At 32.6% G+C, this 27542-nt stretch overlaps 1 protein-coding gene across 3 annotated transcripts in view; it reads right to left on the bottom strand.

The window, feature by feature from the left end:
• Nucleotides 1-27542, bottom strand: part of LOC142977942 (fibronectin type III domain-containing protein 5) — a 152688-nt gene that overhangs the window by 66485 nt on the left and 58661 nt on the right. For all 3 annotated transcript variants that reach the window (XM_076122079.1, XM_076122081.1, XM_076122080.1), the window contains exons 2-3: nt 2695-2805; nt 1164-1296 (exon numbers count right to left, since the gene is read on the bottom strand). In XM_076122079.1, the coding sequence (XP_075978194.1) occupies nt 1164-1296; nt 2695-2770 (209 nt within the window). In that variant the 5' untranslated portion in view covers nt 2771-2805. The remainder of the gene's footprint in view (nt 1-1163; nt 1297-2694; nt 2806-27542) is intronic.

Below are 27542 nucleotides of genomic sequence, written 5' to 3'. Positions count from 1 at the left end.
CGATTTATCGATTTATGATGAAAGTAAAAACAAACAAAATCTAGACGATAATGGTTTATAAAGAATAAAAACCAAAGAATTAGATGATATTTCTAAGGTTGAAACAGTGCTCAAGTATTATGATAATAAAAAACATATAAAGTTTGACGTTTATGTAGACAAGGTGCGATCGATACTCCCCTCATACTCGCCCTTCATTAACCTCCTATTTAAACATTTTAGAAATAACGAATCCTAAAGTTTACGTTCATTAGTCACGTAAAAATATGTTTTAATTAATTCAATTTAAAAGCAATGATAGCCGAGTTGGTAAGTATGCGCCTCCCACGCAAGTTGTCGCGGTTTCGTATCTGAGGCAATATACCAATGACTCTTCGAAGTTATGTGTGAAGACCCTTGCCATGTAGTAGGACAATAATAGGCTACATTTAAATTTAATTTATCCAATAGTGGTTACATAAAATCAACAATAAGACTCGTTTCAAAGTTAGCGGTGAATTCCGACGGCAAAATTAAATTGTGATCAATTCTCAGAAAACGACAAGTTTAATCATGTTTCGCGGGTTATAAAGCACTCGATAGTTTTAATTGTTTCACGAAATTGATTTACGTGGATATTAAAAGGTAGTTCTCGACATTGTAGGGTAGTTTGTTTTGATTGGATTTGACGGCACGCTGCCCTGTTCCATATTGATTTACCGACCGCGCACGTGTTGTCCTAGAGCTGTGTAGTGAAATTTACGGGAACCGTTTCTCTGACATTCTATATTCGGATCTATATTTCTACTACTCAAGTAACAAACATGACTGAAATGTAATAAAACTTATAACGATATTTCGAAGGTATGAGTCGGTAAATAATGAAATTATTCTTTTAAAGAATTAGGGTTAAAAACAGACAGATAGAAGAGAACAGATAAAAGCACAGTGACTATTTAATTGGGAGTTTACAGACCAAAATACTTCTGTCTATACATGCTGTAAAAATCAAAAACTCAAAGGCCGTTATCTAAATTCCAAACCTCAGCCCTTGAAGGCAAAACGTTGTAAGAAATTTCACCTGTTTCTTTTAAAGGGAAATTTAATTATTAACCAATTATTACAACTATAGAAGTTCTTTTGTCTGTGAACTCCCTCAAGAGCACTGCAAGTAGTGGTCTTACCTCGCGTCTGAAGGCTTGTATGTGACGTCATATTTTTCTACCAGGTCTGCGGTGGTTGACCACGAGACCCTCACCGTTGTCGGGTTGAGGAACGTCACGGTTATGTTCTCGGGTACACCGGGGCCCATTGAACCTAGAGCAAAAATGTACATAAGATTTATTATATTATATAATTATAAAACTTATTGCTAAATGAAACCAGTTTTAATTTGTACAATAAATTTTCAATTCTGCTTACGAGGATAAAAGGTGTGATGTTTTAAATGCATGTTCAGACCAATTTCAAACCGTAAAAAGAAAAACTAATTCTCCAACTGCTAAAGGAATATAATTAAACAGTAAGTATCAAAAACATGTTGTATATATTTTCAGTTGGTATTTTTTTTTTTTTTTTGGTATTTTTTTAAAAAGACAACTCCCGCACTAAGAATTGCTCTTGTGTCGCGGGGACTTTTACAAACATACAAACAACGGACACAAAGCACAACCAGACCCGAAACAATTATTTGTGGATCGCACAAATAATTGTCCCGTGTGGGAATCGAACCCACGACCTCCCGTTGCTGTGGTATCGGCGTGGCGACCTAAACCACTGCGCCACAGAGGCAGTCAGTTACTAAGACAATAACTATAAGCGGACACTACTGACTACAAAAATTAGGTAAGTCACTGTTTTATAATAAACAAAGTTAACATTGCAGCAAGGGCAAGTCAACTCTTCATTTGGATTATTACTATTACTTTATCTTACAGCTAGGAGACAAGTGCAGGTAAGGTAAGAAAGGCCATTAAAAAAAAAAAGTTTCACCTGCCGTAATATTTGAATTTTTTGTCAACCTTTGTTTTCTTTGAAATTAATTACAAGGTTTACGGTATATGACATAAAAGTCATAACACCTACACAATATTCCTTACCAACCTTAAAACTAAAAATACTGAGTCATTATAACTATTAAACAAATTAACAATCCCATGAGTGGTTCTATATTTCATAGGTCGATTCAATGTTCAAGTTCGTAGTAGGTCAGGTGCAGGTCGAGGGTAGGATCGTCCCGAAGGAAGACTGTAAAGTGCTTTAATTAACTGTTAGTTTATGTACAGTGTTGTATGTTTTGAAAGAAATTATTTTGTTTACTATTGGAATGAGGGATGCGATTTCCTGTGATGTTACCTTTTTTGATAGTAATAATATTATGATTTCTTTAGATTTTTATATTGTTAAAATAGTGGTATATGTTGATGAAGTTTACTTTAAATTATTGTACCGGGTGAAAAGTAATGATGATATTTGAGTTGATCAAAAAGGAATACTTTGAAATGAAATTTGTACTTCCTATATATCGTTATGATAAAAATTGTGTCGATTAAAATTGTATTAACTGTTAACATTATAATATAATGTTATGTAGTAAAAAACCTATAGGTACGCATAAACTTCTCAAGAGCCCTCTAATTAGGCTCGTAAAATCTAAACATCGAGTGCTCACAACATAGGTAATATACAAGTCTTGAACATAAGGTAGGTACACACCGGCGTTGACGAGACGCAACAGCAACGAGAGCGCGAGAGCGACGGCGGCGGGTTGCGCGGGCGGCGCGCGCCGCATGTCGCGCCCACCCCACCGCTCATGCCATGCCGCTTCTGAAACAACGTAAATATTGTTTAGTTAGGGGTTAAGATTTTATTTTATTTTTCGTTTTTTTTTATTAAGTAAGCATAGGTTGAAGTAGTCGACAATTTAATGTTATGTCTCGGATACGAAATGTCTCTCAGGTGGATTTTATATGTACACATTATGTGTAAAAACTACTTGTGTAATGTTTGTTTTTTACGCTTCGTCTTTTAGACTTTTGTGCAATTCTTATAACCAGGTTTCACGGCTAGTTCACCCACATTCTATAAAAATTCAACGATCGATGTATTCGTATCGGCTTATGTCAACATTATCTAAGTCAGCTACACATTGACTCTCCCATGGTAGAGATAGGCAAATTAACCAATCAAATTGAATATGCCTAAGCGCGTCTGGCCATTACCATCCAACCACTATGCAGTAATAATCCAATAAGCTGTCTTACTCTAATGGAATCAATTAAACAGAGATAGAACTTGTGTCTACTAAATTATTAATAGGCAATATGGAAAATACGCAATGCCTGACGTCAGTTCAGCTTTCTGACAAAATGGCATTAGTAAATTAATTTTACGATCGAATCCCTCTAATCCCTACAATTAAACTGGTTTCAACTTGTTGCCGATTGGCTGTGTGATAATTCCTGGCTTAAAGCGACTTTGCACTAATTAATTCGGTCGCGGTATCTATCCGCTTGTGTGAACCCCGCTTTGCTTCGACGTTATTGCGAAATTATAATCAGTTTGTGCTCGTTAAAATCTTAATTAATTCACACCGCCTCTATTTTCACGCAGTTTAGATTTTAAGATAGTATTAATTTCAATTTGTAATTGGGAATGTCTATTAGCGTAACGTTTATGCAGTGACAATGTAACGAAGTGACTTGTGGCCGACAATAGCCGTGATGAAGTTGAGTTTTTTGTCGACATAATTACGGTACAATGACAATATTATGTACAAGTATGTAACAATATTACGTACGATTAACTAGATATTTATGAATAAGAGAGGTAATTTCTAATATACAATGGAATATGGTCAACCGGCTAGATATCGACAAAATTTTATATGAAGACTCGATCAGTGCCCCTAGCGAGTGCCGTAGGAACTGATTCAACAGAACATTTTAACTGTAAAATTTTCAACTCTTGTAATAGGCTGAGAATCGCGCATGTTTGCCAAAAATATCTAAGGATTAAATATTGAAGTACTTTACTTTTTAGTTAGTAAAATAAAAGGCTTAAGAAGAACTTTTACTTATTTTCTAAACATATTGAAGTCTATATTTAAATACCTAAAGCGAAAAGTCGTTCATAACTTTCATTCACGAAACTTTCATACAACGCACGTCCGTTAGCGTGAGAACCTTTTCAAAAGGCTACAATGTGATCAAAGAATGTTTATCTAGGAACGTCCTTTCCACACTTCTATTGAGTCGGTCGATCAATAGCCCGAAGCTAATATGTTATTACTATAGTATTTATGTAGATGTGACGAATATAATTAGTATTCTATTATCAATGCTGTTTGATATCTCAAATTACGTCTTGTGTAGGTTATGATAGGTTGACAAGATCACTAATCTAAGACATAACTAGGAACTATCGTATTATCTAGATGTTGAGTTGTATGCCAATTTAAATTAAAGTTATATTACAAGAGTCTTCAAATCGAATACCCATTTGTGTTTAATTACGCTTATTTAATATGTATTATGATTACTTCGCGTCCTCTTGTAGTCAGATATAAAGACGAAGATAATTATTAATGTAATTTTTTGTCACAACGTTTCAAAATTAAATAAATCATTGTTACATTAAAAGGGGCTAAGTAAAACAGCATGCGAAAATCTAGTAAATTTTAAAACATATACGCAAGGAAATATTCTACACGATTTCATTGTCAACTTTCTTGCGTAACGCTAACAGTCAAATTTCGTGTTAGACAATAATAAGGCAATATGGTTACAAGTTTAGTAAGAAACTTTAAACATAGCCATTTGTGTAAATAGCCCGAGGCGTACCCCATTAAAATTCCATCGCCTTTCATAGAGAGCTGTGAAAACCTTCGCGACGTTAGTTTCGTCGTTAGGCTTTTGTGTTAAGAAATAGCTTTATACTAACTTCCCAGAAACACTAAAAATATTTTCCGCTTGTAGCTTTGACCCTGACTTCAGATTAGTTCATCAAAACTTTGGTTTTATTAACTTTACACTATTATCTCGAAACCTATATCTAACAATGACAATCGGGGAATATTTTTTGACAAACCAATTTGCCTTTCACTATCAGTCAATTTTTCTTTTTGCGAAAGAATTTTCGAGGCTTTGGTCATTTCATCCCGCTTAAAACTTATCCCGCGGGATAAGTTGTCCACATTAATATTTTTATTATTTTTCTTTAGTCAACTCATCCCGCTTTAAAGAAAAGGTAAAAATGTGCCATATTATTTGAAATATTTGTACATTCGTGAACAAAAGTGTTGCTATAAATGTGGTCTTATAAGTTTATTACAGTAGGAGATGAGGTTAAATAAATATTCTTTTTGTGTTATAAGCTGTATATTCAAAAATGTTTGATGAATATTATTACTCTCTTATTTATCGATATATTCTATTTTCTTTCTTTTTAAAAGGACAACTCCCGCTCTAAAAATTGCTCTTGTGTCGCGGGAACTTTTACAAACATACAAACAACGGACGCTAAGTACAACCAGACCCGAAACAATAATTTATGGAAAGCACAAATAATTGTTCCGTGTGGGAATTCAACCCACGACCTCCCGACGCGGTGGTATCGGCGTGGCGACCTAAACCACTGCGCCATGGAGGCAGTCAAATCAATATGCTTAATCGATAACATTTTGGACATTGAATTTGTGGCTTGGCGTGGAGGGCACGGCGATGTGTTTTTTTTGTGGCGGTCAAAAGGCTTAAAATCACAAACTGTAATTACAAGTGCCAAATATAAAAATGTACGAATATAAAAAAACTCTAAATTTAAAACTGAATAAATAAAAACATATCATCCATCTTCTTAATTTTTCCAAAAGAATTCCTACTGAAATTTGGCCGGAGATCAATTGGTTTATGGCATAGGATTTTTTTTTCTTGTTCTCCATAGTTTCAGGTAGTCTCTTCTTTTCTTAATTTTAATTGTTTGTGATAGTAGAAGATCGAATAACTTGTAAAATATTATATTGTGATTATAAATATTATTTTATTGAGATTTTATTATAATTCACATTACTAGAACGTACATTAAATATCGTAAAATAAAATTGCTTATTAAGACAAGAAACACAATTGTGTTGCTTTATTAATCGCTGGATTGTTCGGATCACTAAAGAAAATTATCATTACAAAACGACATTTAATGTATGTACCTTCTAGTAATATGAAGCCATCAAAAACATTCTGTAAAAACCTCAAGTCTCGCCGTAAAAAGTTGTGAGATCTATATAATACCAAGTCGATTAATCTATTTAGTCTCTACTTAAAGGACCTTCTGTCTTAAGTTATTACGTATGTTATTATCATGCCAATTTAAAAAAAAATACCTTTAAAACAAATAGATCGACTTGGTCATCGCAAGAAAACACAAATTCGCCATTAACATTTCAGGAGCATTAACTTCTCGTCGTGCTGTGTAGTGTGATACATACTAATAATTAAATCATGCGATGGCCAGGTCGGTCTATTTGTTTTAAAGGTATTTTTTTTAAAATTGGCATGATAATAACATACGTAATAACTTAAGAGAGAAGGTCCTTTAAGTAGAGACTAAATAGATTAATCGACTTGGTATTATATAGATCTCACAACTTTTTACGGCGAGACTTGAGGTTTTTACAGAATGTTTTTGATGGCATCTATTTAGTCTCTACTTAAAGGACCTTCTGTCTTAAGTTATTACGTATGTTATTATCATGCCAATTTAAAAAAAATACCTTTAAAACAAATAGATCGACTTGGTCATCGCAAGAAAACACAAATTCGCCATTAACATTTCAGGAGCATTAACTTCTCGTCGTGCTGTGTAGCGTGATACATACTAATAATCAAATCATGCGATGGCCAGGTCGGTCTATTTGTTTTAGAGGTATTTTTTTTAAATTGGCATGATAATAACATACGTAATAACTTAAGACAGAAGGTCCTTTAAGTAGAGACTAAATAGATTAATCGACTTGGTATTATATAGATCTCACAACTTTTTACGGCGAGACTTGAGGGTTTTACAGAATGTTTTTGATGGCATTTTATTTTCTACAGTAATAAAAACCAGATTCATTAACTGCAAATGTAACCTTGTAATCTTATACATTTATATGGGATTACAAAGTTATTGTTACAGTTGGTGTATTTAGAAAACTGGACCGAAATTAGAAAAAAATAAAATTTTCCTATGATTAAGACACTAAACCCTATTTGTATTCTAAATTTTAAGCTTCTAAGTCTGCTAGAAGTACCTTAGACTTTTGATGATCGGTGAGTCAGTGAGTCAGTGAATCAGTGAGTGACAAAATTCAAAATTTTAACAAGTTGTCATTCTTAAACTACTGGTTCAAATTGACTGAAATTTTAAATATACCGTGTTTATACAATGACTGATTAGTTGCTGAAAATCCAGGCTTCTTGTTTTATCCACAACGAAATTATAGGGGTGTCAAAAATAGCCCGAATTGCTTCGAGAAAAGGATGTTACGGCCGTGCCGCTTTTTTTTGCTCGACTTGCGGGGGCACTTCCGTGCCCCCAGATTATAATAAAATAATATTTATATGGCCATAACGAGTACACTAGCGAGTCGGTTGCCACACTGAGAATTAGCCCTAATGCGCGTGAACCACTTTTTTCAAGTCTGTACAAATCGTAAAATATATCAGCGGGATGAGTTGTCCGATTCAAAAATTGTACTAGGACAACTCATCCCGCGGGATGAGATCAAGCGGGATTAGTTGACCAAAGCCTCGAATTTTCTTTCAAAAAAATATTGTGAGCGTTTTTTTTTTCTCTAATGCTATAATAGTTTAATATCTGAGCAATAATATTCTTCAGTTAACCTTACGTACTAAGTATTATTATGCATACACATTCCTATCTCTTTACAATAATAACTATTATTTATATTATTTACCCCAAAATCCTGATATACCCTTTCCCTGTTCCCCGAATACCAATAATTAAAATAAAAAAACTCTACAATTATTCAATACCGTGACCCGCAGTACTTAACTATAGTTAGGTGCAACTGTAAGCGGAAAACAATTACATCGACAGTTCGGCGCGCAATGTAATTGAAACCGCATTGGCTTGTTACCAGTCAATTAATGCACTTGACTGACGGATCTGGAACATGATAATGGAGTAATTATATCAAACAGATTTAGTTGTAGTTGATATTGATTGGTTCATGGCCTCTTTGTATAATTGAATGGGTTGCATCTTGAATTATTTGTTTGGGTTTTGTATTTATGACAATATAATTTTAAGGTTTATAGAAAATTTTTAATTTGCAACCGACTTTTTAAGATACTTTATACCAGAGTAACATATATTTCAAAGGCTATAATTATTGGTAAGAGATTATTTCGCTATGAGTTAAGTTAATCAATTTGGTTTTAAATATAGTTGCTTTGTTACCAAACCTTTGCTTTTATGAAAAATATAAAAAAGCTGTTTGATCTTTCGCGTATTATTACTGAAGAATGCATAACGATGAGGTTATGCAGCAGCAGGATAGGTCTTAATAAGATAATACTAAAACTTTAGTTTAACCTCGTCAATCACAAAACTTCTATGTCACTTACATCAAAAGTAAGTAAATCGATCAACAAAACTCGAAAACTTTCTTCTATCCGCTCACATTATGACCTCAACCTAACTTCCAATAATATTGTAGGTGGCACAATGTCACGATAGCTGGAAAACAACTAATGACAGAACTTTGATTAGCAAAGTTGTTGATAAGACACGCTGAAACAGTGTCGGCGTTTGGTGATTAATTATGGGAGTTCGATGGTGTACCCACATAATGTATTAGATGTCGAAATTGAATACCACAGCTGGTATCAATCGATTCCATTTAACACGTAGCAGGAAGTATTTCAATTTATCATCAGTTTCGAAGGCAAATCATGGTGACGTGCCATGAACATAGTTCTGAATAGTTTATCGGGTCATGATTGATGTTGTTTTAAAATAGAAACGTCAACTTTAATGCTGTACTGCTAAATATTGTAAGGTTACTCTTGTTTGTAAATTGAATGATACCGTTTCTATAATGCATTTATTTGTTGAATGAAAAGTTTCGTACTTATAGCATGTTCTTAAAGTACGTTGCTGAAACTTAAGCTTACTTACAGTATGTAAGAAAACAAGTTCCTAATCAAAAAGTTGTTTACAGCCTAAAACCGCGCTTCAACAAAATTCCAATACAATTTAACAAATATGACAAAACTTCTCAGATACAAAATTATGAAAGCAAACATAAAACTTCACGATATATCGTGTCGTTATACACAGGGGAAATTAGTCTGACGGCTTTTTTCCGTCGCTATCGTTCGTGGCTTTGTTTACCCTATTAGAAATACAAGCGTGATGGACGACCTCGATTACGGGGCAGTATTCAGCTGGCTAAAACATTGTCTGTGACGTCACACTGTCGCTGGCCGCCACGCCAAAGGCTTTCATTCAACCGCACTCACCGATGAACCAAGCCCTTGATACGGGCATAAAAGATTTTATACATGCTAGGTCGTGTTAAGTAGTCTGAGTTTTATTGTCTAATGACTATGGCAGGAATAGAAGTGTTTAAAATAGAGTCCTTAAGAAAAAAATATGCGAGAACCGATAGTAGAATATATTTGAATCAAATTATCAAGACATGGAAAATCACATTAAAGATAAATTTTTGACAGAACATTTTCGTCCAGGTAAAAATTTTTTTGCTATAAACCGGAACATATTGAAGTAGAAGATCATACACAGCCGTATCATCATTGCAATAGCACTATTGGTCCACTGATTAATCGGTTGCGTTACAGCTTTCTTGGTTTACCGGCTAATCGGTGTATAGTCATGGTGTAATAAAATCAATCGATCGACGATGAGATAAAAAAGCGTCGAGAATAATCAAAATACCTTAAAACTATGCACTAATATATTAAGATCGAAATATAGTTTTCAAAGACATACATAATATAATAATATATTATGTGAATACATTATAGATTACTCTTACAACTTAGATGGAAGTGCTTCAATAAGATATTGACGTTATTGGCGTCTCAACGTCGAGGAGTAAGTTGATTCTATACATACTTGATAGCTTCAGACTAAATACATTATCAATGTATGTGGCCTCAAAGCTTAGTGATGTAGTTTAGATAATGACGTAATTTGAATAGTCTTGTGGTTTACCGCTAATGACTGATTGAGACGACTGGGTTTATTACACGAACTGAACTAAAAATGTTGAATACAAATGAGCATCGTAAATATCAAAATGACGAAAACTAATGCATTGTTCCCAATTGAAACATTGTAGTAAAAAAAAGAACTCACGGGAAATCTATTGTGATAAAGCAGCAGAAAAATGTGGGATGAACAAATTTCCAAACTAAAAATTACAGATAGTTTTCATCAAAATTAAGAAAAAGTAGTACCTTAAGATTTTTTTCTTTACATATACTCGAGCCTGAAATAAGTTTGTAATCGTCGTTTAGTATCAAAATATACGTAAATATATCCCTATTTTACCTTACTAAGTCAGATTTTCAAAAACTTTATCAGTTGTGAACGAGGATTCCCATATACTTTGTATCATTAAACGGCCGTATAACTCCATGGGAATTACGGCTGAGGGCGCCATCTGTCGGGCCAAACAATTAAAAATAATCATCGTTTACCCGATAATTTATTCACATAAATATCACGATCCAATGACAGTTTTTTTTTATTGTTTTGCTGATTGGGGATTAATAAATAAGAGTTCCAGAGGTCTTCAGAAGTCTCTTTTGGTGTTCTTGTGGGAGAAACACCTTATCGTTAGACTAGATTAAAAGGTGCTGCATAAATTTTACTACCAAATATTAAGCAAACGAAGGGTCATACATAACTAAACAAGATATTTTTGCCCTTATTTTCGGTAAAGTTTCAAAGTCTATCAAGTTGAACTGATAGACTAGCTATAGAACTATATTACCTTCTTTTTTAAAGAATTGACTTCTTTAATTCTTTGAATGCATGGATTGATTTCTTCAATAGAGAAACTTAGCAAAAACCGTTAAAAAACCCATCGATCTACAAGCAGGTTGATTAGGTTCTGAGAAGTAGAATCAGCTATTTAATTCTTTTGTTTCAATATAATAAATGATTTATGGAAACACCAAAACGTCAGACAAACGTGTTAAAATATTCATTAAAATAAAAGTTACAGGTAAATAACTGAATAGTCCAGTCAAGGTAAAGCCGTATAGAATTATTGATCGCGATGAAACTATGTATTAAGTGTGTGGTGGAACGCGTTTATGACACGATAAGTACTGGTGTAGCCGCTTTATTCAAAGTGCGTTGACTTTTCCAATTTCCTGCTTTAGAAAATATTCTTTAGTACATATTCTTGAGAACTTTTATATCATATTCTAGGCTGTCTGATATTTTTCTGCCTTTTTTCCCTGTAATAATATGTTTGAGTAAGTACGAGTAGTATACTTTTTGTCTATCCACGATAAAAAAAATGTGGCGTACGTATACATTTTTGATTGGTTTTATAACAATTTAATTGTGATTTACGGTAGTAAAAATTTTAGTGTTTCTTGAATAACTTAAATTGCTTATGATGTTGGATTTTCCTTCCTTTGACCCTTGAATACATTTCATACAATACTTTGTATACACACTAGAATACAGCTTTGCATTTACAATAATAATTATATTCTTCTTATCGTATGGTTAGTGGTCAACATAATGTCAAAGTTGTTCAAGTCGCACGAAGGCCTCTGAAGTCGCTTAACGACTGTTATCTTAATTAACAACTACCGGGACCGACTTTATACGTGCCTTCCGAAGCACGGAAACGCCCAGCTCAAATACCAACATGCGTTCACCCATCTATTAATGACCGCACCAAGGTGTGCTTAACCCACAGATCGTTTATCGACTGGTGAGCGCAACTGGCTATGGGCGCCTCACTCATTATATTAGGTGTTTCAAATAAACAAATCATAAAATAAACTATTTCTTATTCTTCTTCTATTAGTACCGTGACTGTCATTAGGTAGGTTAATATTATAGGTATCTACCTAAATATTCTACCACTGCATTGTTACAGCAGTAGTCCAAAATGTGCCTATTCAATCAATCCTACCTATCGAATGTGCCCGATTCCGTTAACCGCACTAGAGTAGACGTAGTCTTGAGATTACGTTTTAGCCCTAACAGGCCTTGACTAAGATGCGGTTGGAGCTAACATCAATCAATAGCAAGCTGACATCAGAAATTTGACCCACGTTATTGGTTGTATTAATTTAGTTATGCGTCGATTTTTGACTAACTGGATATCTGAGCGTTGGATCAAAATGTCTGAAGTAGCGTTTCCGGATTATTAGAAAGTTACTAGGTTTATGTTTAAGAATATTTTGAAAGTTGGCTTAAAGTTGAGTGATATTTCGACGCGTCCACTATAACCTGGATTTTATTGCTTAGGAATTAGAGACATATATATTATTTTTATATTTTACCCTTAGGCAATTAATATTATACAAAAACCGTCTTTAAATTGAATTGAAACCGTTAACGTATTATATTATCGTTCAGCGACAGACCGCTTCGAATAACATTATGGTTAAAACTAACAGCTTACAAAGGCAAAAAAAAGAAACGAATGTAATTCAGTCGTATTTTGTTAAGCTAAAGTTTATTAAGGAAACGTGTAGTATTAGGGCAATATAGAGTAGATAATACCTAAACATACGGTAACTCATTACAGCCCGGAGTTTTAAGTAGAAATAATATCAAATTGATTAATTGAAGCGCTAAAGTGTCAAAGAGAGACAGACATAAAAAGGCGTCAAATTTACAACACCTTTTATTTTTTCGTCTGGGATTTAAAATAATTCATTTTAAGCACTTTAACGTTGAAGGCAAAAGTCGGTTAGAATTTAAATTGAAAAAACATTTAGTTTAATAGTTGAAACTTACTCACAAAGACAAAAAATAAACATATTTAATTCAGTTCGTATTTTATTTAGTAAGGTAAAGTTTATGAAGGGACGTGTAGTATTAGGGAGATAGAGAGTAGATAATACCTATACACACGGTAACTCATTACAGCCTGGGGCGGTAAGTAGAAACAATATCAGCTGGGCTTCGTGCCGTCGGACGAGTCTGAAGGCTTCACAGATTAGCCTGTTTGAGCCACGCCGGCTCAAGCTTTTGATGTGTATTGATTTAATACACGTGTTAAAATAAGGTTGCTTATGCACTGTAGAGTAGATTTTTTAAACTTTTACTCTCATAAAAATATATGAAGTTGTGAAAGGCTTATAAAGTGTTTTGTATCTTTCACTCCTTAGCGAAATGAAAGAGATAAAACATATTATAGTAGTTGTTTAACTACGTGTGTTTATTATGAATAAGAGGGTTAAACATTAGCGTTGTATGGCTGACAACCTGATGAAGTTGATATTGTAAACGTAATTGTTATTTTTTGTGTACAGTACTTTTTTAACCCCTGTGTATCCCACTGCTGGGCAATGGTTCTCTCCCGAACGGTTCCGAACCCCGAGTTGCAGAACGTAAGTTCTTGAAACTTATGGTAAAAAAACAGGTAGAGTTGACATAGCGCTACAAATAAAGAAAAACTCAGTACTCTTGTCTGGTTTTACGAAACTGACTTAAATTTTGACAATCATTAGTGTCAATATTCAAATTTGTCTAAAGTATACTGACTTTAATTTTATTAAGTATTTATTGTGATACTCTTCCGCTATATTATTTACTAGATTGTAGAGAGAATTCGTCACTAACATACGAAACGGGTCGCATAATATTACCGTGGGCGTTATCGATCGACGATTAAGTGTGCCTATTCAATTGCTTTGTCATGTCCATGTCGTCAGTGATTCTGAAATTAGACTGCCAATTTGCTATGAATCAACAAATCATTAGCGTTAATTTGTTTCAGTTTTAAATCGATACTTCATTCGCTAATAATGTATCGTTTGTTAGATGAAAATATGTCGAAACATCGCGTACGATTTCAAAACATTACGAAGATCTTTCTATATTGCGTATTTTTGCTAAATTCTCCGAAAAGTTGGATTTTTAACTTAAATTAGAAAAAAATAAGGGGTACATTTAAATACGTGACTGTCGGATTTGTCAGGCTCACGTCCGAAACGGCGGGAGCGGTTTTGATAGAACCTTTGGCAGAAGTATTTTCCTGTCGATTTGTCTGACGTGCGTAAAGGCAGCATCAATTTTTCACACTGGCGTGATGTTTAAATCTTAGTCGGCATAAGTGTATTTTACAATGGCGAGAATAATATTCTTCAAATAATTTCTACGCAAACGAAACCACGTGAGGCGGACAGTATTCAACACAATTAGATAAGGGTATGTACACATGACACAGTATAGGTACATTGTACACAAGCCACAGCCGCCAGGCGCCAGAGTCCTAAGGGCGTAGTGACGCAACCGTATCGTTAGATGAAGTACCGAAGCCAATCATTGGAATTAAAAGCGTATATAGAATTCCCTTGATTATGTAGTCCATTTATTGAATTGCCTGAGTTAACAGCGTAAATTTTAATCCATGCTTCATTTGATTAGTCTTTCATTCTCATATTATATGGACCCTGCAGTTAAATATAAAAGGACATAAGGAATCTTTCTACGATAAGATTTATGTATTGCGCAGACGTGTTCATAAACTTAATATCAATGTAATGCAATATAAATAAATTATGATAAGGGGCTGGGTTTTACCAAAACATTCTTAATATATATTTTTATGTATATTTTAGAACCTTATTACAACCTACAGATCTAATTGTACAATAACTAACAAGAAGACTAAATTTAAACCAACCCAAACCGTTTCTATATTCCATTTTCATTCACAAAACAACTTACAAATTATCGTACATTTCCCACAACGTATGGCACTTGAGTGAATTATTAATTCATAACAACAACTGCATTTATAACTGACAATGTCGGACACCTGTGCCCGCGTCATGTCGATTTAGTTCGTGAAACGTGAGTGAATATCGTATGTCGGGCTTTTATTTTGATAAATAAATAGAATGGGAGGGAATTGTGCTTTGAAATTGATTTCGGAAAACTATTTTTTGTTTTTAGTTGCCTGATATAAGCTTGTATTTTGTTGTTCTGTTGCTGAAAGGATGGGAAGTATTGAATTTTGAAATAGAATTTTGAATGTTGTGAAAAAATTATCACGGATTTATTTATTTTTGGTGGCCTGTCGTATTATACAAGTAAACCTTACCTACAGGTGATTACAAAACTTATTCGATATATATGACGTATATCTCATTACCTACTACCTTTAACAATTTGTTATTAGAATACAAAATGGTGAAAATACTTTTCAAAAAGCCAGTTCAATTCGACTGGAAACTGAATTTCACGAGTTAAAGTAACACAACTATGCTTTAATTCGTAAAACGGGCTTTAAGCATGTATCAGCTAGCATTATAATATTTGTATCACCCTACACCTTTATTCCTTCCAAAATCGAAACTCGTCAACACACCTCGTGCCTCCTTGTTTTTTTGTATTGTGACCTACTAAACGCACACCGTACTAGATTCCCATTGAGGTGAAGGCAAGCTGAATGGTACGAGTGTGACGTCACTTGACAAGTTAGACAACTACCGGCACTACGTAAATACGAGCGTGCATTTGCTGTAATAATAAAAAAATAAATGTATTGTAGAGTGTATTGCGTTGGTTTGCGTCATGGAGATTATTTTTAACTTTTTGATTAAGTTCGAATTCAACACACGTATACGTAAAGGTAATAGCAACATAGAAAAATACTGTAGGCATCAAAAAGCATGTGTGATTAGAATATGGTCTAATTATCTATACTGAAATTAAACAGCAACAGATTTGTAAAATATACTAAGGGCCTCGAAAGTATTGTATCGTGTTTGTCGCAGATTTTTCACGGCAAATGTCGTTCTAGAAGACCAATAAATTCAAAAAGTGTTACGGATATATTTAAAGACAGGCGATCCATTAGAAAACGTTGTTAAAACAGGGTGAAGAGAAAGTAGAAAAAACTCTTTATAGCTGAATTGCTCAAGGCTTTTAAATAATTATTGGTATTGAATATAATTATCACCAGTACATGGGTACTTTAATGAGTCGGTGAGGTAAACATAATTAAAATTTGATGAAATACTAATGTTTATACGTATTTTGTTGGGATAGGAGTAAGCCAAAATATTCCATGCAATACAAGATATATACAGGAAGGCACATTGTAAATCTATTTAACAAGCTTGCCGAATGAATGATGATATTAATAAATTAATCTAACATTACATATTTACGTAGTACGTTTCTGCTAATGTATTTCTAAATTGGCAAGATGCCAGCATTTTAAATTTATATCGATCTGACAACCATGTCTGTTGATATTTACATTGCAATACAACACATATATAATTTAAAACAATAATGTAGTTACTTTTCCCATACGTCATATCTATTTATGATTTTTCGAGCCTTATTTAATTTAATGGCTCAAATACTTCAATGAAATTTTTACATTGAAACGAAAATTAAAAACCTATTTTATGATTTCAAAACAACAAAAGCAATGAGATTTCATCAGTTACCCAATGAATACGATTAAAGTACCCTATACTACTCCATATAACCTAGCCTATTTACTTTAATTCATAGCAAAGAATCTCTGCCTGAGAGAATTTACGAAAATTAAAAACCTATTTTATGATTTCAAAACAACAAAAGCAATGAGATTTCATCAGTTACCCATTGAATACGATTAAGGTACTCTATACTACTCCATATAACCTACCCTATTTACTTTAATTCATAGCAAAGAATCTCCGCCTGAGAGATATCACTTTGACCGTTCTACGTCTGATTTGATTTCAACTCGGGACGCTGCTCACATATAAAGAAGTATAATATATCCTTTTATTTTAATTTCTGTTAAAATAAATGTAAATTCTTGTTTAAAGCATATTTACATCGGTTCCTAAGTTTGGTTTGGTCACTTACATATTTAGTCAAGCACATATTTTTTTCATACTTCAGTGTATCAACAAGTTGTTTACATACATACTATTACATCCTAAAAGACGTTAATATTACCGTACTACAAAATCCTTAAGTTTAACTACAAGTTTTTCAGTGTTTTTGCTGAAAATTCTGCAAGCACCAACTTGTTAGCATTCCGTCCAAATTGCACAAGTCAGGGACGGTAAACTGATTAATTCAAAGTTTCGCTCACAAACTTTTACATCACTCTGATGAGCAGTTTCTTGTGGTAACATAATAGAGATCGTTAGTACTACTAGAAACTATATAAGTATAGCTGTTTTGTAGTGAAGTCGTAAATATATTAAAGCCATATTTAGATGTACTTATTCAGACGTTTAGTTGCAAATGCATCATTAGCAAATTTCCTGTAATCGATGTGTAACTAATGTAACAATTTGATGCTTAAAATTAATTGAAAAGTAGTTCGTTCGATATATGCCAAGAGCGTTGATATTTTTTTTATAAAAAATTACTATAGGTATAGTTAATTAATTTGGGTCAGTCAAAAATTTAGATAGATAATGAAACATAATATATTATTTTAATAGTATGTAGTCCAATGACATAATTAGTGCAACGTTGATGTAGTGGTCCTCGCATAATTTTTAGAGAAGTTTAACGTGCAAAATCACTCAATGTTTATTGCAATTTAATTCACCAGTTAACTATTAGTCAGATTCCCACACTTGAAGTTCATAGAGCCTTTGGGTTAAAAAACAACACAGACTGTTACCTTAATTGCATTCAACGTGGTAAGCCTTAGCACAAAGGAGAAAAAACACAGTAAACGCTAGAACAAAGTAAAAACTAATTTACAAAAACTATAGAAGGTAGTCCAGCGTTAATCCTTTCCCTTGTTGTGTAAACAATGTTATGACTTTCATCCATCATACACACCGTTCGTGGAAATTGAAAAATAGAAAGTTAAAATAGAACATCGTAAAATTCTATGTAACATAGTCATTTTAACGTAGAATAACTTTTGCTGAATATAATATGACAAAACTGATTTAAAATATATTTTGACTGAGTTTTAAAATATGCATATTGTCAACTAATTGTTTTACAAACGATATACGTAATTTCTGTATTGTACAAGTGCCTAGTCGGTTGAAATAAGATTTACCCAAGAAGTCTTGATTATTTTATATTATGAAACCACCTATGTAATGGATTACTTAGAACCAACAGACTATTTAAAAAAAAAAAACATTTAGCAACTACTAGTGTTGTCTTAGTGATTATGCAATTCATTTCAAGATAAATTAGAGAATAGTTTAAGATGGACTGTCTTCGTTTAGAGGTAATAAATATACATTAATACCGCGATCCTTCAAAAGGATTCTAAGTAACGAAAGCGCTTGTTCTGTGAAATAAAAGTAAAAGGTCTAGGATCCTGCTTTTAATTAAGTTGAAAGACTTAAATCTTAGCTTAAAAGGCTATTATCTAGCTTGCTTGTTGGCTAATTTGCGTACACATAATCTTTTGCAGGATTCGTTGCCGGAAGGAATTAATTTTCGAGATTTTGCCTACATAATTATGAGTACCTTTAGGATATGCTAGGTTCATGAAATATTTATATCATAAGACGTTCCAAGTTCGTAAGAAAATTGGTTTCACAACTTCATACAAGATGAAGTACGTTATGTCCTGTATACTTTTTATAAACCCATTTAATTATTACAGGAATTCTTCAGTAAGTTTCTTAGATTCTGAAGATAAGATTCCTACAGGAGAATGAATGAGAAGCCTAATATACATATAAGAGAATTAAAACTTAACTATTGTTAAAAGAACTATTTTTTGATCACAAAAATAACTTGGTAGCTGGAAAGTAATAAAGGTCTTCACACCTTCTTCCACTAGGAGTAGGCAGAGACAAAAAAACGCCACTTACGATCCTTACAATCTTCCTTAAATAAAATTAAGTTCTTCTTCTTCTTGATTTATATTTACAGTTAATCTTCTAGAGAAGATACAGCAGCTAGTAAACAAAATGATCACTTTAAAGGCGCAGCCGTGCATCAATACGAGCGAACCTGGCTTAAGACAAAGAAATTAATCGCGTGTACTCGTGTGTAATGAACGTTTGTTCGCGCCTACTACGCTGTAAACAAATCTCAGTTCTTTCCTCAACATTACATCCCGTGATTTGCTTCGTTTTAAAGTCTAATTCCATGAAATGCTGGTATTTTGACGGAAAATTGAGAGAAAGGTTACTGACTGAAAATATCTGAGTCACGGCAAATACAAGGGTAGCGATTTTAATAACGGTAATTTTGTGAAAAGTGTACCCCTACATCCAAAAGGTTATGTGATTGATTTGATGACTACATAACAGCAAAATCATAAACTGTTATTTTTTTTGACCAATTATTTACTGTCTCATTGCTGGGCAAAGGTTTCGTTCCGAATCGAAGGAAGAGTTAAACCTTGACTAAACCTACAATAATATCTTTAAATAAGTAACTTTGTCAATTTAAAAGTTTTTTTTACCTTAAAAACCTTCTTCATCCGATTGCATGGAAAACCGCTCTTAGTTAAATTCTAAAACTATATGAATAAAAATTTCTAGATATCGTTTCGGAACTTCAAAGCAAGAGAGTCTCTGAACACTAAAATCACAAACACAAAACGACAATATCACAAATGTTTGTTCCGTAGAGTCGTCACTGCAGTTGTAATTGGAAAACAAACATTTAATTAATGCAACTAACATGCAATCTCGTGTGTTCTCAAGTACGATGTGTTTGTAGGTAGTAGGTATGCGAGAGAACTGTAGAGAAGCGAGAAACATTGAAAATACAAGTATTTGACGTGTATTGTTTTGAAATATTATATCTGTAGCTCGATTCTATACTACTATCAACTACCGACAACCACTTAGCTTTGGAGTAATTTTACATGAAAACCTGTTTAGCGCCTCTTCCGGACTCCGTTAGAACTATTTTGGCGGTACTTTTAAAATGTCAGAGTCTCGATACTCGACAGCACCGACTGTAGAGAATTGCGCTACTGTAATTGTGTGTTAATGTTTGTTACATTTAGATAGTTGAATGAATTTGGATTTGTAAAAATGAAGTATACATTTTAAAATTACACTTTTTCTCTTTGCACTCGAATAAATCTTTGTGTGTATATCCTAGTAGTTAGTTAGTAGTTACCTTTATTTGTTTAAGTTGATGTTGATGTTATTGATTCAATTCATGTTTGAGCGAAAAAAATATATTTAAAAGTTTTCTACGTCATTATCAGGGGCTGCGAAAGTTGGTTATTCTATTATTATACTTTAAACAACACTACCCTTTTGGGTTTATTCTTGTCCTATTAATTTTCAAAAACATTTTGAACACAAGAAACCTTGTAATCTTCAATAAAGTATTGGACGAAGACTGATTGAACAGAAAACACGAAACTTTGTACAAAACATTAAACTTTAATAATTCGTTATATAAATTTGAACAATTACTTGTTTCTAGTCTATTCAAGTAATAATCTTCGATTAAATGTTCGAAAATTATAAACTTCCAATGAGTACTCAAAACTTATTTCTAAGACAAAAGTTGATGAGGTCATAAAGAACACAAAATATTTGTTTTAATTAGGACTACAAAAGCAATTAGTTTTATTAATTCAAGTATAAAATATCGTGTGTCTATGTTATGCATAAAACGTTACCTATGTGAGTCAATACAGGTTTATCCAAACAAGCCATGAATTGTCTATATTTTATAGAATAAATAATCGCACTTTGTAAGTTGACTTTTGCGCATTATCTTGTAAAAAATGCTCAGACACTTAAAAATGTGGAGACGAATCCACGAATCGCCGAACAACGAATATTGAGCTTCAGCTTATTTCAATTTGAATAACTTCCAAGACCAAATAAGAGTATAAAAATCTAGATCTTTATAAATAGTATAATGCGACAAATGAAATCTTTTAATATAATTTCGTATTAATTAAAACGAGCGTAACCGCAGCCCATCTGCTGCAAGGCATTGCTGCTCTACTTGCATCAGGTCAAGGTTACATTGAAATCACATTCACATAATTATTACGAATGCATTCTGGTAGAAAGTAAACCACTAATGTCTAGGTCAGTTAAGATTAGAATACGAACAATACAATTATTGTTACTGCTCATTAGTTATTTCACGCTAGTTATAAACAAAGATAAAAATAAATGTGTATGAAATATCTCTAACTTTTCGTCTTTAATAAAACTTTCTTTGGTCTCATATCATTATAATAGACAGTTTATACCTAAATGGCATGCTACCAGAATATTCCAACTATATTGGATTCTGTTAAAAAATCATTATAAGATACGGATTATACTGAGTTGGGTATACCTAAAAATACTTACTCTGACCAAGGAATTCAAACAGAGGTCCTCTGCATTAATTAGTACCTGGTTGCATATAATTGTAGTACATACCTACGAGTACATTACAATTTTCAATTTTCGACTATTACGTAGTGCTTGTAACGGATATGAGTAAAATCGATTGTTCCGCTAGTTTGTAGGTGTAAGGATTCCTAATACCTTTGAAGCGCGCTTACATCATAATCCACTCCTAATAACTTGTTTGAACGTGTTTTTGTAAAGTCGTTTTACGGTTAAAGATTGTGCAATGTGGTGAGTCAGATTTTCATAGAAAGTAGGTAAATTATGATTCACAGATGTTTATCCATAATTATAGTTTTTGGACTACAAAAGGGAGTAAAACCTTTAAAAGAATTAATATAGACCTGGAAGACGATCTTCCGGACTTTTTATTCAGTAAGTTAGGTATATTACATGGCAGTAGATTATGAACTATATTATGTATTTTTAATTTGTGATCTGCCTGTCAAAAACCAAAAGAATGGATTGCACACGAAATATAAATAAAAAGTGCAGTCAGTATTGCAACAGTACATTTGTAGTCTATTTACCAATGTAGCTATGACCTCAACCTTGCGTCAACGCAAATGACAGAAAAACAAATCACGAAATCAATGCAGTTGTGTAACTTTATTGCGCCAGTTTTATATCAAAGATATTTGTTTGGATAGTGAATAAACACGTCTAGACTCGTAAAAGACTTGGTCTAATAAAATCGCTGTAAAACAAAATACTCGTATTTTATTAGAAGACAGGTGAAATAGAAAATCAGTAATTCGATGTTGTGTTTGAACTATCTCAAAACTTCGGATCACGACTTTGTACACGCTAAAAGACTTTCGAGATCTGTTAATGATACGAGTATGTCAGAATAGAGTTTTATTTGTCAGGGATCAAAATTTTTTCTATTAGTCGTAACGTTGGGTTTTTCAAATTGAAATAAAATATTAAAGTGAGCTGACTACGTAAGATATGATATATCTGAGTACATTTAACGGTAGTTTATCTATATGAGTTAGAACGCTATTGAATAGATAAACTAGCGCTAAATGTACCTCAGAAACTGGGGGTTAGCCAATTCACTTGAATATTTTTTTTCAATTCTAATTTTATAGACACAAACGATTTAGCAGAAAACTATTACTTGACGCAAAACTAACGAGAAGAAAATACATTTAGTTTCTCATTAAATACCACAGAAAGTATGTATACAAAATTCAAAAGCGTTGAATACCAAAACCGCGGTTAATAGCAAAACAATGTTAAGGTGAAAAAGTGGTTTAATTTCCTGAAACTCATTACTGAAATAAAATGCTCGTGCACGAAATTTTTGCCACTTTAAGCGTAGAGTGGACGTTATTTTAACAACAGGATAATAAGTATGACGTCACCACTTCGTCCTCACTGAAGAGCTTGGCTTTGTTTTATTTTTTACTTAAATTATTAAAAAGATAACCGTACTATAATTTATAAACTATAAATTATAATTTAAAAAGTAATAAAGTGTGTATATTGTTATGCCCAATATTGATATTCTGAAAATTATATTTGAAGGTACAAAACTATTACAACAAATTTAAACTAAATGACAGACAAAAAAACGTATAAAGAACTGCAACTTTAGGTACACAAAACACCAATAAAAACTCTATTTAATTGAAAATGCATTAAAATCCGCAAAATGTTTCGTTTTAAAATCATTCATTTCTAAAACCATGAGTGATGCGTTCCTAGAAATTGAACCATGTTGTGTAAAATTTTGATAGAAGCTAAGTCGATACGATGCATAGTTTTAATTGAAATCAATGTAGCTTAAGGGCGTTTTTACATCCGGCGTATTTTTGGAAAATGTATTTATATTTTCCTCGCCCTTTTACATTAATAGCAACTCAACGTTATAAAGGTACAATATATTGACGGATACTTTTATTTAAATTCAGTTTACATTTGAAAGAAAATATCTACCAATTTCGAAGACATACTTATTATCATATGACGTGATATAACTTAGTAATAATAATCATATGCATAAACTGTCTCAAGCCATTAGAACAAAACATGTGTTAGTACCACATAGCAATTTTTATAAAGAAAACCAAAAAAGTCGTTCCAATATTTCAAACATGAATTACTGCTCCTCTTTTGAGACTTCCATCGCTATAAATACGTTTACATAAGACTGTTATTCCGAGACCTCTCCGATGCCAAAGGGGAAAGGTCAAATTAATGGGGCCCAAGAAAAATCACCACTTGCTATAAAACCCCGGAAAACAATGTGTTTTTGCGAGCTTCCGTGCCCACAAGATCCTTATATTTCTACTTGATTATTTGCATTCAAAAAGGTTCCGTCTTTCGTGGGCGGTTCAAAATTGCTTTACTTTTACAAGAAATTATATTAATTTGAAGTATCAGTCTTCCTGCTTTAGGGTACCAAAATTGAGGATTAAAAAGTCTTGTTCACTTTGTTTTCATTGACAATTATACGCGCTGTAAACTTCAATTATTATTAGGTTTAATAAAACTTCTAGTAATAATAATATAACAAAAAAAATAAAACATGCATTACTATTGAAGAAAGTATCGCTATAACGGCGAGTCATACAATTAGAAAGAGTTCGATATGTGATGCCATGATTAACCCTAAAATATACTCCATCTATTTTACGCTAATCTTCAGTTATGTTCAAAAAAGATTCAAATGTAGATAGAATGAACCAAAGCGAAAAATATAAGCATTAATACAGTGAATTTCACTAGATACCCGCTAGTTTCAACAATACCCTTTTCCCACAAAGCCACTAAAGAAATTACCTTCTATTTTTACACAAAGAAATCTCCACGCCAGTTCTTCCATACATTTTGTTAAAGCAAATTGAAAACGGCAGGAATAACAGTCAACAGAATCTTTGGTAGATGAAAAAGTGTTATTACGAATATTTGAATCCTACTTCTGTGAATATTAATCTGGGTTGAGTATTCCTACTGTTCGTAAAATAACGTATGAAATATTAAGTACAAATAAGTTGATAGGAGATAAAGATATACTTAGGTATCGGAAAATTGGAAGAATCAGTGTATCGACTAATTAAAGTCACCTTACATTTTAATTAACACTTAACTAGTAACTCTCTAAAGTACCCTAAGTACCACTTGACTAGCGTGGAGGACTCAAGGCCTGACCCATCTCTCGGTTCGGGAAGAGATCCATGCATCCTGATCCAGTAGTCGGACATAAATGGGCAAAAAAAATCTATTTATTATTATAGTACTACGGTGTCAAAAAGTATTTAATAAGTATATTAAAATAATTGTTTAGGAATAATTTCGTATCAGATGCAGTTTAAATTATTGAAGTGTTTAATTTATAAAACTATCTGCGAAAGTATATTAAAAACCCAACAAATTTATAACTTCAGCAAGAAAGGGCGAAAAAGTTATGAGGAAGAACCAACTGCACCATTTATTTCCACGGTATCTGATCACCAATTGTTCGAGTAATTAATTCCCGAGATTTTGCCTACAAAGATATTGTTTAGGACATAAAATATTGTGGGGATTCCGCTTGGTAATGCGGTTTTAGGACCGTCTTAAATTGTATTGCTAAGGTAATTATGATTTATAAATGCACCTGGTTCCGCTGAGTAGCAAGGAATTAAGTGAACGTTATTTTAGATCCCTATTAAATAAACTAATTAAGGACTTATTAGTTACCAAAATATAATGTGGTAGAGTGTCCTTTTAATATTTGTCAAATAATTACTTTTGGTAAAACATTTTCTTTAAAGAGTTTGTTAATATTAAAGTAAAATATGTATATAAATATGATTAATGGTATTTGACGGAAAAATGGCGTTGACATAAGCAAAACCTAGTGATGATGTTTTGTCAAGTCTATTTCATAATGATATTTTAGGTTACTTTAAAACCAATTCAGCCACAATCCTAACTTTGAAAAAAAATGCGACTTGCGGTGTTTATAAATCATTAGTGTAGAAAGCTAATCGCTTACTCAATTTTATTGTAGTTAACCAAATTAAATAACCCAAGTTAATAATTAAACCAGTAAATAAAAACAAGGATTAACGAAGGCCTAGTGAACATACGTAGTTATATTTATATAGCACGAAGGCGTATTTGTTCAAGTTTGTAGTATGCTTAAATAAAACATCGTCAAGGCTCACGCAGTCTCACGTCATAGTGAATGTTTAGAATGTAGCATGTTGGTTCTAGTAAAGGTCGTTATCGTAATGTAAGGGCTAAAATTAGTACTTTACTTTTATACTACACGATCGTAAGTACAATGTTTTTTTTTGTGTTTTTGTTTCATTGTATTATTACTTTGTGCTATTAAATTATTGAAACAAAATCAAGTAAACATTTTTGACCAGTCTGCATTATTTTTTATATTTGTAATTGCAAATTGCTATTCCTTTTAAGTACCGTAAAAATATTGCATTTTAAAATATTACAAATATATCTGATCAGTATAAGATCATTATTTCTAGTACTATTATAATACTACTTAACTCTATTAATAAATAAGGTAATTTTTATTCTATAGTCATATTACGATATAACCAATGTTGAGCTATTTTCGTTCTTTTTTCTTTATTTACCTAAAAAGTCAATCCTCTAATTACCATTATTGCTGTTTTTTCAATCTCAAAAATCACTTTCCGTTTGTAATTAAATCACAAAATTAAAAGGTCTTAAAACCATTCGGAGTTTGCAAAGAAAATTACTACAGACTGCCGAAAAGAAAGTAATTAATTCTCAATCTTCGAAGCTTTGAAACTTTTCAACTGAAAACGTTTCTTTTATAAAAAAACAATTTTATTAAGTTCCAATTCTGTTAAGTATCATTTTTCTGCGGAGTTTTCTAGTAATGTGAGTAAGATAGAGAAGCTAATATACCTTAAATTAATTAAAGTTTTTACTTTCGTACTAAAATTATCAGTTACAAAAGAACTTTAGAATTTATTTTTCTTTTTTTAATGTAACCTATAGGTTTAACTTAACCATACATTCTCTCACTCATAAATCACTTAATATCGGTTCAGGCATTTTGGCGTAAATATAGAGCAAATAAACATTTATACTTTTAATTAATAAAAATACTAAAGCCTTGGACTAAAGTTTTTTACAGTGTTTTTATAGTCTGTCTCTTCGCTGGATAATAAACGCTTAGCATCTTCATCATAAATAATACGATGTACGGAAAACAGCAACAAGTTTTGAATAAATTAATAGCAAGGAGAAGCTTTTCCTGGACACGCCTAAGTATCTAGAGGAAAGTCAGTTTTATACTAAGAACTCATTTAATTGTTAAATACATTATAAGTCGAGTTAGCTGGAAAATTATTGTAAAAGTCAGTTGGAAGCTTAATTTCAAATTACTTCAACGCGTTCCCAGTAGCAACGGAATAAAATGACTGATGGCAGTAGAAATGTAAAGGGAATCTTTGCATATTTTTATACACGTGTCAAGCTTACTGCCTCCCTGGCACACTGGTTTTGTTTGCCACGCCGCCGCTACCATTGCGTCGGGAAGCCGTGGGTTCGATTCCTACTCGGAACAATTATTTGTGCGATCCACATAATAATATAATTGTTTCGGGTCTGGTTGTACTTTGTGTCCGTTGTTTGTATGTTTCTAAAAATCCCCGCGATACAAAAGCAATTCTTAGTATCATATTCCAGTTATGAGTGAACATAAATATTCAATTTAAATGGTTTCTAAACACTTTATTTCTCCGACATACATTGATAGAAAAAAACGTGACAATATAAAAAGCAAATAAAAAATAAATGTGTCGTGTCATTTTTCGCCAACCCTCTTCGTTATAATCCTCAAAATAAATCCAAATTATTTGACTGCCTAAAAGCTGCTATCTCCGTGTAAATCAGGGCTGTCACGCATCAAATTAGCAACAATTATAACTTTAATTTTGCTTTTTGAAATGTATTTTTGTCACGTCCCATGCATGAAAATATAGTCATCAACAACAAATGTCAGCAAATATTTAT

This window comes from Anticarsia gemmatalis, chromosome 13, assembly GCF_050436995.1.
Source record: "Anticarsia gemmatalis isolate Benzon Research Colony breed Stoneville strain chromosome 13, ilAntGemm2 primary, whole genome shotgun sequence".
NCBI classification, from domain to species: domain Eukaryota; kingdom Metazoa; phylum Arthropoda; class Insecta; order Lepidoptera; family Erebidae; genus Anticarsia; species Anticarsia gemmatalis.
This window is presented reverse-complemented; position numbering and strand designations above follow the sequence as displayed.